The following is a 13449-nucleotide window of genomic DNA, read 5'->3' on the forward strand; positions in this document are numbered from 1 at the left end:
TTTTCTCTGTTTGTTCAACTATATTGTGATTGCTGCTGATTGAACAACCCTCAATCGACTGTGCCCATTTAGAATGTATTACTCGGGAGAGAGTGCATATTTAAGTAGTTATTTAATAACATCACTCCTAATATATATGAGGGATCAATACGAAGGGTTTAAAAGTGGGATTAGGGATAACGAAACCTTGGGTGCGATCTAAGTGAGCTGTAACTAAGGCCAGCTAGCGTAATTCGGGAGAATATGTCTAGTATATTGTTGTAATTACTCGAGAGAGAATTACGACATTCAGAGTGCTCACGATCGATAGGGAAGACTTAGGCAAATTTATAACAAACATAGCGAAAAGGATTCCGACAAGAGGGGAAATCAGAACATTAGACCATTCCCATTCTTACTTACAAACCGTTTATAACTAGTTCTTAATTACTACATTTTTATTACGTAATAGTTAGTTAATAAACACCCAATTTGTTACTCAAATATCTCTGAAGATTGAATACGTGAATTTCTGTGAGTCCAATAGCTGTGATTGATAGGTTAATTCCCTGTGGGATTCGACTCTGGACTTGTTAACCAGAATATATTTGCAGCGACCGCTTTTTCCTTTTTATAAGGTATAGTTGGGCGTAATCACTGACTTCTACGGTCGAACAATAATTGTATGGTCCGCATTTACTTTAGTCCTGAGATGTTAACTCTCTGAACTTCTGCTTTTGCTTAGCTTCTGCGGCCACACATTACATTGAGACTCTGATGGATTTCTTTCACATTCTGTGTTCGCAGATGGAAATCTGCGGTCCGCACTTGGGCCTTTGTGCCTAATCTTTGTCCTTGAGTTCAGATCACTCCTTTTTATATTGGATTTCATCTTTGTGGATTATTTCCTAATACTCCTGTAATTAAGCATATTTCATCAGTTTTCGAGATTACAATTAAACACTTTTGGACTAAAACAAAAGCAAAAAGTCGCTAATAAGTAGTCAGAATCGCCACTTATCACTTACCTCGTTTTCAAGTCCACTTTCTGGTCTACAAATCACTCTAAAAGCCTCACGTTGGTGCCGAACAATCCGAAACTAGCCAAAGGTTGTACAAACTAATCAATAATTGCTCAAAAGTTCATAATTTAACTATTAGAGTAGTTTCCCAATCCAATTTCGAAGGTTCCTAAAATTCACCCCCAAGCCCATGTGCCCGGATTCTGAATATTTTTGTAAATAATTGTTATCCATAACCTCCCGAACATAAATATATAATTTCTACTTAATTTTACAATTATTTTCGTGGTCTAATCCCATTTTTATCAAAACCTAGATTTTTCAACAAACTCCTAAACTTTCCATGTTTTACATGTTAAAATCTACCCATATTTATGTATTTAACTTACATTGTATAGAAATCACTTACCTTTAATAGCTAGGTGAAAATCCCTCTCCAAGAAGCTCTAAAATCGGCTAAGAAATGTGAAAATTGAACAAAATGGCCAAAGTTCTATTTTTATTAAAGTCATTGCCCAGTTGACCCTTCTTCGCGATTGCAGAAGACGCCTCGTGATTGCGAAGGCAAAGCTCCCAGGCCCAGGAAAGTCTTCTTCGCCATCGCGAGAAGACTCTTGCTAACACGATGCATTCAACCGCTGTCTCATCGCGAATGCGGGCCTCCACTTGCGAATGTGAAGGGCAACTTAGTTGCCCAAACCCAGGCCTTCTATGCGAACGCGACGAGGGAACCGCGAAAGCGAAGGCCATTAGTTCCAAGCCTCCGCAAATGCGAGAGGACCTCTGCGTTTGCGAAAAAGGAAACCAGAACCAGCATATCAGTAGTTTTGGACTTAGCTCTAAGCGGTCCGAAATGCACCTGAGCCACCCGGGATCCCGTCCAACCGCACCAACAAGTCCATAAACATAATAAGGACCTGCTCGAATCCTCAAAACATGTAAAACAACGAAACTAAGAACACACCCCAAAACCAAATTGAATCAGCTTATGAACTTCAAACTTCTCAACTAGCTTCGAATGTGCCGAATCATACTTAGACTACTCGAAATGACACTAAATTTTGCGTACAAGTCATAAATAACCATACAGAACTATTCCTAGGCTCGGAATCACAAACAGACCGTGATAACGCCAAAGTCTACTCCAAACTAAATTTATTGAACTAGAAAACCTTCAGTGAACCAACTTCCAACATTAAATGCCGAAACGCTCCTGGATCACCCGAGACTCGATCCAAACACAAGCCCAACTCTAAAATCATCATAGAACCTATTGGAACCATGAAATTCCACTTCCGAGGTCTTTTACTCAAAGTATTGAGTGAAGTCAAACTTGGCCATCTTAGGCCACTATTAAGGAACTAACTGTTCCGATTTCAACCCAAACCCTTTGAAACCCAAACCAACCATCCCTGTAAGTCATAAAATAGTAAAAACACATACATGGAGTCTTAATTAGGGTAATAGAGTTCTAGAAAGTAAAATGACCGGTTGGATCATTATATTCTCCACCTCTTAAATAAATGTTCATCCTCAAACGGGTGTAGAATCATATTCGGAGTGCTGAATAAGTGTGGATATATGCTCCTCATGTCCTCCTCGGTCTCCCAAGTTGCTTCCTCCAATGGTTGACCTCTCCACTAAACCTTTACCGTAGAAATCTTCTTGGTCCTCAACTGGCGAACCTGTTTGTCAACAATAGCAACTGGTTTCTCCTCAAAACCCAAGCTCTCTAGTTGAACCGTGTTGTAATCTAACACATGCGGCCCATCAACATGGTACTTACGGAGGATAGACACATGGAAGACCAGATGAACTCCCGATAGACTGGGAGGCAAAGAAGCTCATAAACAACCTCCCCAACTCAGCTTGCCCTTTTTCCCGAACCTCATGATACCCTTCATCGGCGAGACTTTCAAGAGAACTTTATCGCCCACCATGGGCCAATAAATCACACATCTTCTGATCCGCGTAACTCTTATGTCTGGATGGTGCAGTCGCTCCTGAATCAACTTAACCTTCTCCAAGGAATACTTCAGTAAATCAGTGCCATATAATATAGCCTCGCCGGGCTCAAACCATCCGATGGGCGAACGATATCGCCGACCATATAAATCCTTAAATGTAGCCACGTCAATGCTGGGCTGATAACTATTGTTATAAGCAAACTCGGCCAAAGGAAAGAATCGATCCCACTACCCTCCGAAGTCAATCACACATGCTTTGAGCATATCCTCCAGAATCTGAACTGTCCGCTCTGACTACCCGTCGACCTGCGCATAAAAGGTTGTGCTGAGCTCTACCTGGGTGCCCAACTCGCTCTATAATGCTCTCCAGAAATGCGAAGTAAATTGAGGGTCTCTATCTGGAATGATGAAAACAAGCACACCATGCAAACAGACAATCTCCTGAATGTAAATCTGGGCCAATCTCTTTGAACAGTACATAGTCATAACCGAAATAAAGTGTATTGACTTGGTCAGCCTGTCGATAATCACCCAAACGGAATCAAACTTCTTCAACGGCTGTGGCAACCTAACTACAAAGTCCATAGTGATCCTCTCCCATTTCCACTATGGTATAACCATTTGCTGGAGTAGGCCACCTAGTCTACGATGCTCATACATAACCTGCTGGTAATTTAAACACCTTACTACATAGTCCACTATGTCCTTCTTACTCTGCCACCACCACTAATGATCCCTCAGGTTGCGATACATCTTCGTAGCACCTGGATAAATAGAATAATGAGAGTTGTGTGCCTCCTCTAGAATCTTCTCCCTCAAGCCATCAACATTTGGGACACATACGCGACCCTGAAGTCACATAACACCATTCTTATCGATAGTAATCTCCTTAGAACCACCCCATAATACCGTTCTCTAGACTACTCAGAATGACACCAAATTTTGCGTACAAGTCATAAATCATCATACTGAACTATTCCCAGGTTCAAAATTCCAAACAGACCTCGATAACACCAAAGTCTACTCCAAACCAAATTTAAAGAACTATAAAACCTTCAATGAACCAACTTCACACATTAAGCGCTGAAACGCTCCCGGATCACCTGAAACTCTATCCAAACACACACCCAAGTTCAAAATCATCATACAAACCTATTGGAACCATCAAATTCTGGTTCCGAGGTAATTTACTCAAAATGTTGACTCAAGTCAAACTTGGCCATCTTAGGCCATCATTAAGGATCTAAGTGTTCCGAATTCAACTCGAACACTTACAAACCCAAACCGTCCATCGCCGTAAGTCATAAAACAGTAAAAGCACATACAAGGAGTCTTAATTAGGGGAACAAAGATCTAGAAAGCAAAACGACCAGTCAGGTCATTACAAGATGCATCTATGGTTCGCGCTGGTCGACCTTTGGCAATGTACACCCTATTCTGGATCGGGGCATACGAACTCGGCATAAATTGTACGTGAATTGCTCGAAGTCCGATTATACATGATATTTCTTCTTGATCTGAGACTAGAAAATTACTTATTGGTTCTTATGTGTTAAATATTTGGCCTATGATAGTTGGAGACTTTAAATTAATATTATGTTTAAGAATTATAAATTTCTGTTTTTTATCTCACTATTATTGTTGTAATTCATGCCTACTTATAATTTCTATATTTTATTTATTGACCCTTAGCAAGTGTCGTTGTCGACTTCTCGTCACTACTTCTTCGAGGTTAGACTAGATACTTACTGGATACATATTGTTTATGTACTCACGCTACACTTCTGCACTAATCGTGCAGTATCTGAGGCAAGTGCATCTGGTGGTCAGCCAGATGCGTACCCCCGCTATCCGGAGACTTAATGGTGAGCTGCTCCCTATGCTCCATTCTGCAGCACCTAGAGTCTTTTCCTTGTTGTATTTATTTTTTTGTCTATCTTACTCCAGACAGTAGTATAGAAGGTTTTGTATTTTCTACTAGTTTGCTCGTGCACTTGTGACACCAAATTTTGGGAAATTCTAGTAGATACTTCATGATTTTTGATTATTAAATTCACTATTTCACTTTTTCGTTTATTTCATGTTTTACATTATTACGGTCACCTACTAATCGTTTCCTTATTAAATAAATAAAATCAATGACTTATAAAAAATAAATAATTAAATTGATAGTTCACAATTGGCTTGCCTAGCGGTGACTATGAGCGTCATCACGGGCTATAGTGGAAATTGGGCCGTGACACTTAATAAGATCATGCTTATTGCATCAAATAAAAAGATTCGCCTTACAAAAAATATGAGAATCAAAATAAATACTCCCTCTGTTCCAGTTTATGTGAACCTATTTCCTTTTTGGTCCGTTCCAAAAAGAATGAACCCTTTCTAAATTTGGTAACAATTTAGCTTAAAGTTACAACTCTACCCTTAATGAGAAGCTTTTATAACCACACAAATACTCTAGGCCCCATTTGGACTTGTTTAGGACCATAAATTCCAAAAGTCTTCATTTTTTTCTTAAACTATGTGCCCAGTCAAACATGTTCACATAAATTAGAACGGAGGGAGTATAATATTTGTGATTATCTCTTCTTGTTGGAAACGAAGTAAAGCATACAGTAAGAGATGACTCGATTAATTGGTTACCGAGTTCTATGATGATAGTAGTGATGAAGATTGGGTAATCAAAAAATCTTTTCCAGCATTGAATGAAAATGCAAGTTGTGCAAAATATGTGACATGAAAAGCTAGCTCAGCTGCTGGCACGAATGATAACATTGACCAGCTAAAAGAAACGTTGATGGCCCAATTTCATTGTACAAGCAAATATATCTTACCTCATATAACAAATGTAACGTAATTACAAACATATTACGTGCTAATATTTTTTTTGCGACGAATGAGAGTGAAAGGGAATAACGTGCAACACACGCTTATAGAAACTAGTCTATATCTATATTTATATTTATTTAAAAGTACGAATGCCCTTACCGATATATCGTTTGACTTTTTACCCTCTAAAATAAATTTTATATTGAATAAAATAGTCATTTAACTATTTTCCTAATATTTAGGAGTTTTAAACCAACTAAATTTTAATTATTAAATCTACGTAAACTATGTAGGAAATCTAATAGATAAGATCATTTAATCTCACGAAACTAAAAACTAGCTTTCCAAATGCCCTAAGCATAATCGCCCAAGAAAGTTTATTGTTGCACGAAAAAGTCAAATATTTATAATTTGGAATCCTTAACAACATAACAAGGTTGGTGCAAAAAAAAAAAAAAAAAAAAAAAAAAAGGAGCGTATGAGTTTTGCATGTCCGAGAGCCCTTCTAGTTCAGGTTCTTCCAGGAGTCCACAAAAGTATTTTTGTGTTATTATATCGTCAAATCTTAATTCCTCCTAAGCTTGATATTTCAGATAGCAGTTTTCTCAATTTCTTTTCTTTTTTTAATCATTCTTTTGATTCGTAAGTATCTAGGCGTAGTTAATCGTAGAGTTTTCTTTCAAAGGTAGGTGCAATTCTCCCTTTTTATATTTTTGTATAGATAGTTATTTATTTGATAAATATGTTCAATATTTATAATTCTTTAGGATGGGAGTGTTGTTAGAGATAGGCTATATTACTATGTAAACTAATTATATTCATTTGCGTCCGATCAAAAAATGTATATTCATTAGGTTGGAACGTATCGTTTGTTTTTTTACTCTTTAAATATAGAGTTTATATTGGACAAAATTATATTCAATTAAATTTCTAATATATAGGATTTTAGAATTGGTTACATTCCTAAGTTGTAAGAATATTAACAACAAAAGGAGTAATAGAATTATTTTTCCAAGTTTAGTTCGTGTGGAAGTTAGTAAAAATATCAACTATGATTCGCAGACATATATACTAAGCAAACTTTGTCAACGATAAGGAGTGCAAATTTTATACTTGAAGCTTGAAGTTATCCCTTTCTTGAACACCCGAATTATTTGCTAAATCTTTATATTGGACTTTAAAACCAATTTATATTTTATTATCTAATATAATTCTCTTATTTCAACTATATAACATTATTGTAATTCCTTTCATGGTATTATATATGAAATATAGTTGCCTATTTTAGAAGATAATTTATTTGAGTTTTTTATACATTTTTGTTGATTGACGCAAGGTACACGTACAATGCACGTACACAAAGACTAGTTATATTAAAAGCATGAAGCACTTTAGTAAGATGCCGTTCGCCTTTTCTTACCTTTTAAAATAAAGTTCACAATAGAACAAATAGTTAATTAAATATTTTTGTAATATTAAGACTTTAAAATAACTAAATTCTTATTACTAAAATCTTTTCTTATTTGAATTGTATAAAAAATTCCTAAAATTTAGGTATTTTAAATTAAGTAAGATCCCTTTGCTAAAGAAATTAAGATCTTAAATTGATAGCCACTTACTCGAAGGTTCATAAGGAAACATTTCATATGAAAACAATTTATATACTTTAAGATTTGTGTCAACTGGAAAATGATTTTACTTATGTGATGAATGTGGGAAAAGTAATATTTTTGGTTTATTCAAACTCTTAATGTTAGCCCATACCAAATTTTAAATATTTAATTCTAACTAGATTTCTATTTAATAAGAATTATTTTTTTCAAATGGTTAAAAAACCGAATGGATGGAAAACATCCATGCAAGATATGTTCCCAAAAAATGTAAATCTCAAATAATTAACAAGGACTATATACTAGAAATAACATTGAAAATTTGAATATTAGGACCCACAATTAGTTTTTTTTTTTTTAATCGAGTAACCCACTTATATTTAACTTAATATATCATTATTCAAAAAAAGTAAAAGATTTTCATAAATTATCTTTTTTCAATCACTGATAGTTTCTGAGTTATAACTGATTTCTTCTCAACATTTTGAATACAAATAATAAATAATTTAAAATTATGAAAGAAAAACATATAATACAAAACAATATTTCTTGTCTATTTTAACTATTGTAATATAAAATGAGTAATTTCATATACAAAAATATAAAATATTAGTAAAAAGTGGATCACCTTTGTTATTATTCGATAACCCAAGTTTACCCATAAAACTGTATAATTAAATTTATAACGTGATTTATAGACACGTGAATTAATTTGATCCAAGAATATAAAATAACAAAGAGCAGAAATAAATTAATTAAAAAAACTTGAAGAAAATACAAGTCTGACTCTGAAGTGAGCTTCTCTAGAAGCAAGAACAAGAACAGAGTATAGAACATAAAGAATGTTAATAGAGTAAGAGCAAGTTTAGCCTTTTTGTGTACAGATATTTTGTGTCTACAATGAGTACTTATTCTTTTATTTATAGCTAAATTTATGGAGACAAGATCCCCAAATCAAGATCCTCAAATATGAATATAGACCCCTTTTGATGGCTGCATAATGATAGAGTATAAATGCAAAGATTCTTTGTAACGGCCGCTCCTTGAATGCTGCCTTCTTCGACCTATATCTTCCTTTCAAACTTTTATCCCCGGTTCCAGCGTCTTTGGAACTCACACAACACCAGTCACATATTCATAATTGGTGCCAACTATTTACTGACTCATATCCTACATGTATTTAGTGCCACGTGTCAACTCGACGAGTATCCACCTGTCATATATAAATCTTACCCTATACAGATTGTCCTCCTGCTTCCCGGTGACTAAACTTTATATTATCGGAAAGTAGATAAGACTCCTTTTCTTGGCGGAAAAGTTTCTGAATGATTTCCTAACACTTGAAAGGACGCATGTCTCCTTGCTTTTAATGAGCCGAACACGTGTTATCCTATGATTCGACAAATACTTTCGCCAGTTACATAGGTAATGATGTCCTTGCATTATACCGCCTATAAACTTCTCCCCTTCTTATCATTTTTAACTTTCACTTTTATAAGCCCTTCTTCTTTAAATTTCCTTATAGCTTTTCTGAAACTCTCCCTTTCTCAGTAAAAATTTTATATTCGCATTTTTCATCACCATGTCTTCTATTATCTCTCCCTCCGGTTACTCAGACACTTACCTCGGTGGTGGCCTATCTAAGAAGAATAAATCCAAGGAATCCGATGTCGACCCTGTTTCTATTACTACAATCATCCCTTCTCAACTAAATTGAGAGACGGACCTCTATGTTCAACAGGAACCACCTAACCCTGAAAATGGCAGACAGACCTGTCAGTTTCTTCCATTTGTCCTGCTAGTATACCCGCTGTAAAAGAGGATTGTGGTTGGAATAATATTGAGGTTTTAGCCCCTAATAAAGTGGAAAGGATCACTTTCAGTAAACCAAGGTACATGTACGTTTACACGTACCCTTTCATATTAAGGATGAGCTAGGAAATCGATCCCATCATCTTAGAATTTTGCCAAAACTACCAAGTTTGCTTAGCTCAAATACATTTGTCAATATGATGAATGGTAGCTTGCCTTCGGTTCTTGTATTCCCAGGCCAGATTAACGCCGGCCATTCATCTCTAATTTCTATTACAAAGTATAACTATACTATGTATGTAATACTAACAAAATTCTATACTAATGCAATTTATTTACAAAGTCTAATCCTGGCCTCCATTTGATTTTCTCCTTCCTTGTATGTGTATATGCATTGCAATTTCCTTACAGACTTCGTCAATATTATATCCCCCATTGTTGAATCTCATCGAATTTCTTTCACGCCATATGCAGTACACAACCATTGTAAAGGCTGCCGTGATCATTTCTGCCTTACACTCTTTCTTCTTTGCCATGCTACTAATCCATATCAGCTTATGGTACCAGTCCCCTATCAGTCTTGTATGCTCCAGCCATTTCAATATCCTTTCCCACAGTTTTTTGGTACTATGACAATCAAAATAGAGGTGATCAAATGTTTCCTTAGCTTTTCCACAGAAAATACAATCCACTTGCACTTGAATACCAAATTTAGCAAGCCTATCCATAGTTGCTATCCTTTGGTTAATAGCCGACAATAGAAGAAACTTGAATCTAGGGTGCATCTGTGAGTGCATGTGGATACTCTTCATTTCAACTTTAATGAATTGAGGTTGCATCTGGACATACACCTTGTGTATCTAGAATTTATCTTGCTTCACAAGGCTCTCCAGAATGGTTGTAATACTATGTTGATCTGTCCTCATCTTCATAACTTCATCTTTTGCCTCTATAATCTTCCTCACCACCCATGCTGCTGCTTTGGGTGTGTGTATATCTTCAATATATCTGTTCTTTATGTAGTAGGTATGATCCCATCTAATCCACAAGGCATCTTTCTTCATATCCAGAGCCCACAAATGTTTTAACACTGCTGCTTTGTTCCATATCTTTATATTTATCATGTTCAAACCACCTGTTGCTTTAGGTTGGCATATTCTGTCTCATGCAATCAATGCTTTCCTGGAGAACTCATTTGAACCAGTCCACAGGAAAGTCCTGCATATAGTCTCTATCATCTTCATGATCTTCTTTGGAATTAAGGAAATTTGAGCCCAATATGTTTGTACACCAAATAGTACTGATTTGATAAGCTGAACTCTTCCTGAATATGAGAGCATCCTTGTTGACCAGCATCTGACTCTCTCTGTGATCTTCTCAACTAAAGGCAGACATTGATGAATATTCAGCTTCCTCGCAAATAGTGTAACTCCCAAATATTTAAAAGGCATACTACCCTTTGCATATCCAGTAAGATTGATCAGTTCTTATTTGATATGCTGTGGTACACCAGCAATATAGATTGAGCTCTTTTATGTACTTGCTTGCAATCCTGATGCATTTGAGAACTTATTGAAAGTGTCCTGCAATGCATTAACTGATTGTTTGTCACCCCTGCAAAACATTAACAAATCGCCAGCAAAACAAATGTGTGTCACTCCCAGCTTTTTGCATTTTGGATGGAATTTGAATTCCTTCTACATAGTTAATGTACTCATCTCCCTCTGTAAATACTCCATAGCAATCACAAATAGATAAGGAGACATTGGATCTCCTTGTCTAATACCTCTCTTAGTAGGGAAAGGTCTAGTGAGTCCTCCATTAAGTGCTAAAGAGTAAACTGTTGTCACATACTCCATGATCCATCCAATAAATTTCCGTGGAAATCCAAGATCTGTGAGCATATATCTTAAGAATTCCCAATCCAGTGAATCATATGCCTTATTTAAATCAACCTTGAGAATACATCTTGGTGATAAGCCTTTCCTGTTATAACCATTAAACAACTCATGGCTAAACAGAACATTATCCACAATGCTCCTCCCTTCTATGAATGCAGACTATGCTTTCCCAATTATACACTCAATTACCTTCTTAATCCTTTTAGCCAGTATTTTTATAATAACTTTGTAGACTATAGTGCAACAAGCAATAGGTCTATAGTCTTTCATAGTTGTGGGGGCTGGTCCTTTGGGAATCAATGTTATAGCTGTGCAATTCCATGCTTGCTTCATCTTACTTGTCTAGAAAAAGAACACCACATCTTCATAGACCTCTTGTCTCACTTCATTCTAGTGCATTTTAAAAAATTCTACTGGAAAACCATCAACTTCGGGGGCTTTGTCATTTGGCATGTCTTTCAGTGCTTCATCAACTTCTTCATAAGTGACTTCCTGAATTAACTCTTGTTGCTGCTGCATTGATAAGCATACACCTGCTTTGATAATTTTAGTATTAAGACATGGTTTGATCCCAGTATCAGTACCCATGAGCTGCTTAAAAAAGTGATAAATTCTCTTTCTACTTCTTTAGGTTCTGTAACTCTAACTCCCCCTGCATTATATACAAAAGTTATTGAATTCCTGCTTCTTCTCATCTTCAGCTTGCATAGAAATATTTGGAGTTTGAATCTCCATAATCTATCCAGTTAACTCTTGACTTCTGCCTCAAAATTCTTTCTTCTATTGTACTCCACTTCTTTAGTTCCTGTAGTATAAGTTTTTCCTTCTCTATCATTTCTTGGTTTAAAGGACTGATTTTCAGATTACTTTGCACATACTCTAGGTGTTGTCTGATTTGATTCAATCTTTTCTCATAACTTGCCATCTCCTTATTCAATCCCTTAGTTACATTCTTCAGTTGCTGTAGTTTCTGCCATATACTATCCATAGGGTCACTTCCCATCTTATGCCTCTATATGTCATCTACTATAGGTTTAAACTCCTTGTGCTCCAATGTTACCACATACATATTGAATGGTTTAGGATATATATTCTTTCTTCTCTATATTTGGATCATTATAGGAGAGTGATCTGATACCCCAGGTTCCAGACAAACAGCTTCCACATGTCCATATTCTTTGATCCATTCAAAGTTGCCAAAGGCCCAATCAATTCTACTGTATACTCTATCATCTGCATGCTGTTTATTGCACCAAGTATAGAAACAACCTTTTGTCTTCAAAGGGGTCAATTGTATGGAATCAATACAATCCTTGAAATCTTTCATCTCATTCATAGTAACTGGTTGTCCCAACCTATCCTCAGTGTTTAGGACATTATTGAAGTCACTACTTATGAGCCATGGGAGTTGAATTTGATTTCCCATCATTTGCAATTGACACCATAAATTTGTTCTCTCCTGTAGCTTGTTTCTAGCATACACAACTGCCAGCATAATCTGGTAACCAGTCACTGTATCACTCACTACACAATGAATGCATTGTTCATGAACCTGAACTACATTGACTGATAGATTTGTCTTCCACACCAACCAGATTCTACCATTCTCAGCTTTAGCATAATTGCAGCAATAACCCCAGTCTCTTGCTACTCTATACAATATTGTTTTTGACTTCTTTTCTTTTACTCTAGTTTCAAGACATCCTAATACATCTACCTTATTCTTTTGCAAATAGATTTTTAATTTTTTTTGCTTATAGGGCTTATTTAGCCCCCTTATGTTCCATGTACTAATGATCATGGCGGGTGTTGTATAGGATCAGGAACCAGAACCCCTCCCTGTATAGTTGTTTGTCCCAATTCACCTAGCACTTTGAATCTATTTGCATTGCTTACTTTTGCACTTCTGCCCTGCTTATCTGGTGAGGTGTTCTGTTCTTCATTGTCTAATTCATTTTGTATCATCTTTCCTCTTTGAACTGCACAACCTTCATGTGTCTCCTTGTCATCTTCTATAGGAGGCTGCAATTCATTCATTCCTTCATTCTTCTCTTTCTTTTCCTGTTGTTCTTTTGGTTTCCATTCCTGTATGATTCTTCTTCTTCTGCCTCTATTTCTTATCTTAGGTACTTGGAATTCTTCATTCTCCTCCTTATTACTTAACTTCTAGAATTCAAAGACACCATGCCCAAAATGTAAACATTCAGTACAAAACTTTGGCTTCCATTCATATACAATTTCCTGTTGTTTTACACTCGTAGGAGTTATAATTTCAATAGTATCCACCAATGATTTTGTTATATCAACTTTCACTAGGACTCTTGCATAA

The 13449-nt window shown here is 36.0% G+C and overlaps 1 protein-coding gene across 1 annotated transcript; it reads right to left on the bottom strand.

The window, feature by feature from the left end:
* Nucleotides 1-9563: 9563 nt before the first annotated feature.
* LOC107817001 (uncharacterized) lies at nucleotides 9564-9947 on the bottom strand. The gene has a single exon (XM_016642766.1). It carries the CDS (start codon nucleotides 9945-9947, stop codon nucleotides 9564-9566), a length of 384 nt encoding a protein of 127 aa, XP_016498252.1.
* Between the last annotated feature and the right edge of the window lie 3502 nt (nucleotides 9948-13449).

The sequence above is a fragment of the Nicotiana tabacum genome, chromosome 10, assembly GCF_000715075.1.
Source record: "Nicotiana tabacum cultivar K326 chromosome 10, ASM71507v2, whole genome shotgun sequence".
Taxonomy (NCBI): Eukaryota; Viridiplantae; Streptophyta; class Magnoliopsida; order Solanales; family Solanaceae; genus Nicotiana; species Nicotiana tabacum.

What these genes read in the sequence shown, in the direction of transcription:
- LOC107817001 (XM_016642766.1), bottom strand. Translation starts at nt 9,947, where the DNA reads ATGGATAGGCTTGCTAAATTTGGTATTCAAGTGCAAGTGGATTGTATT.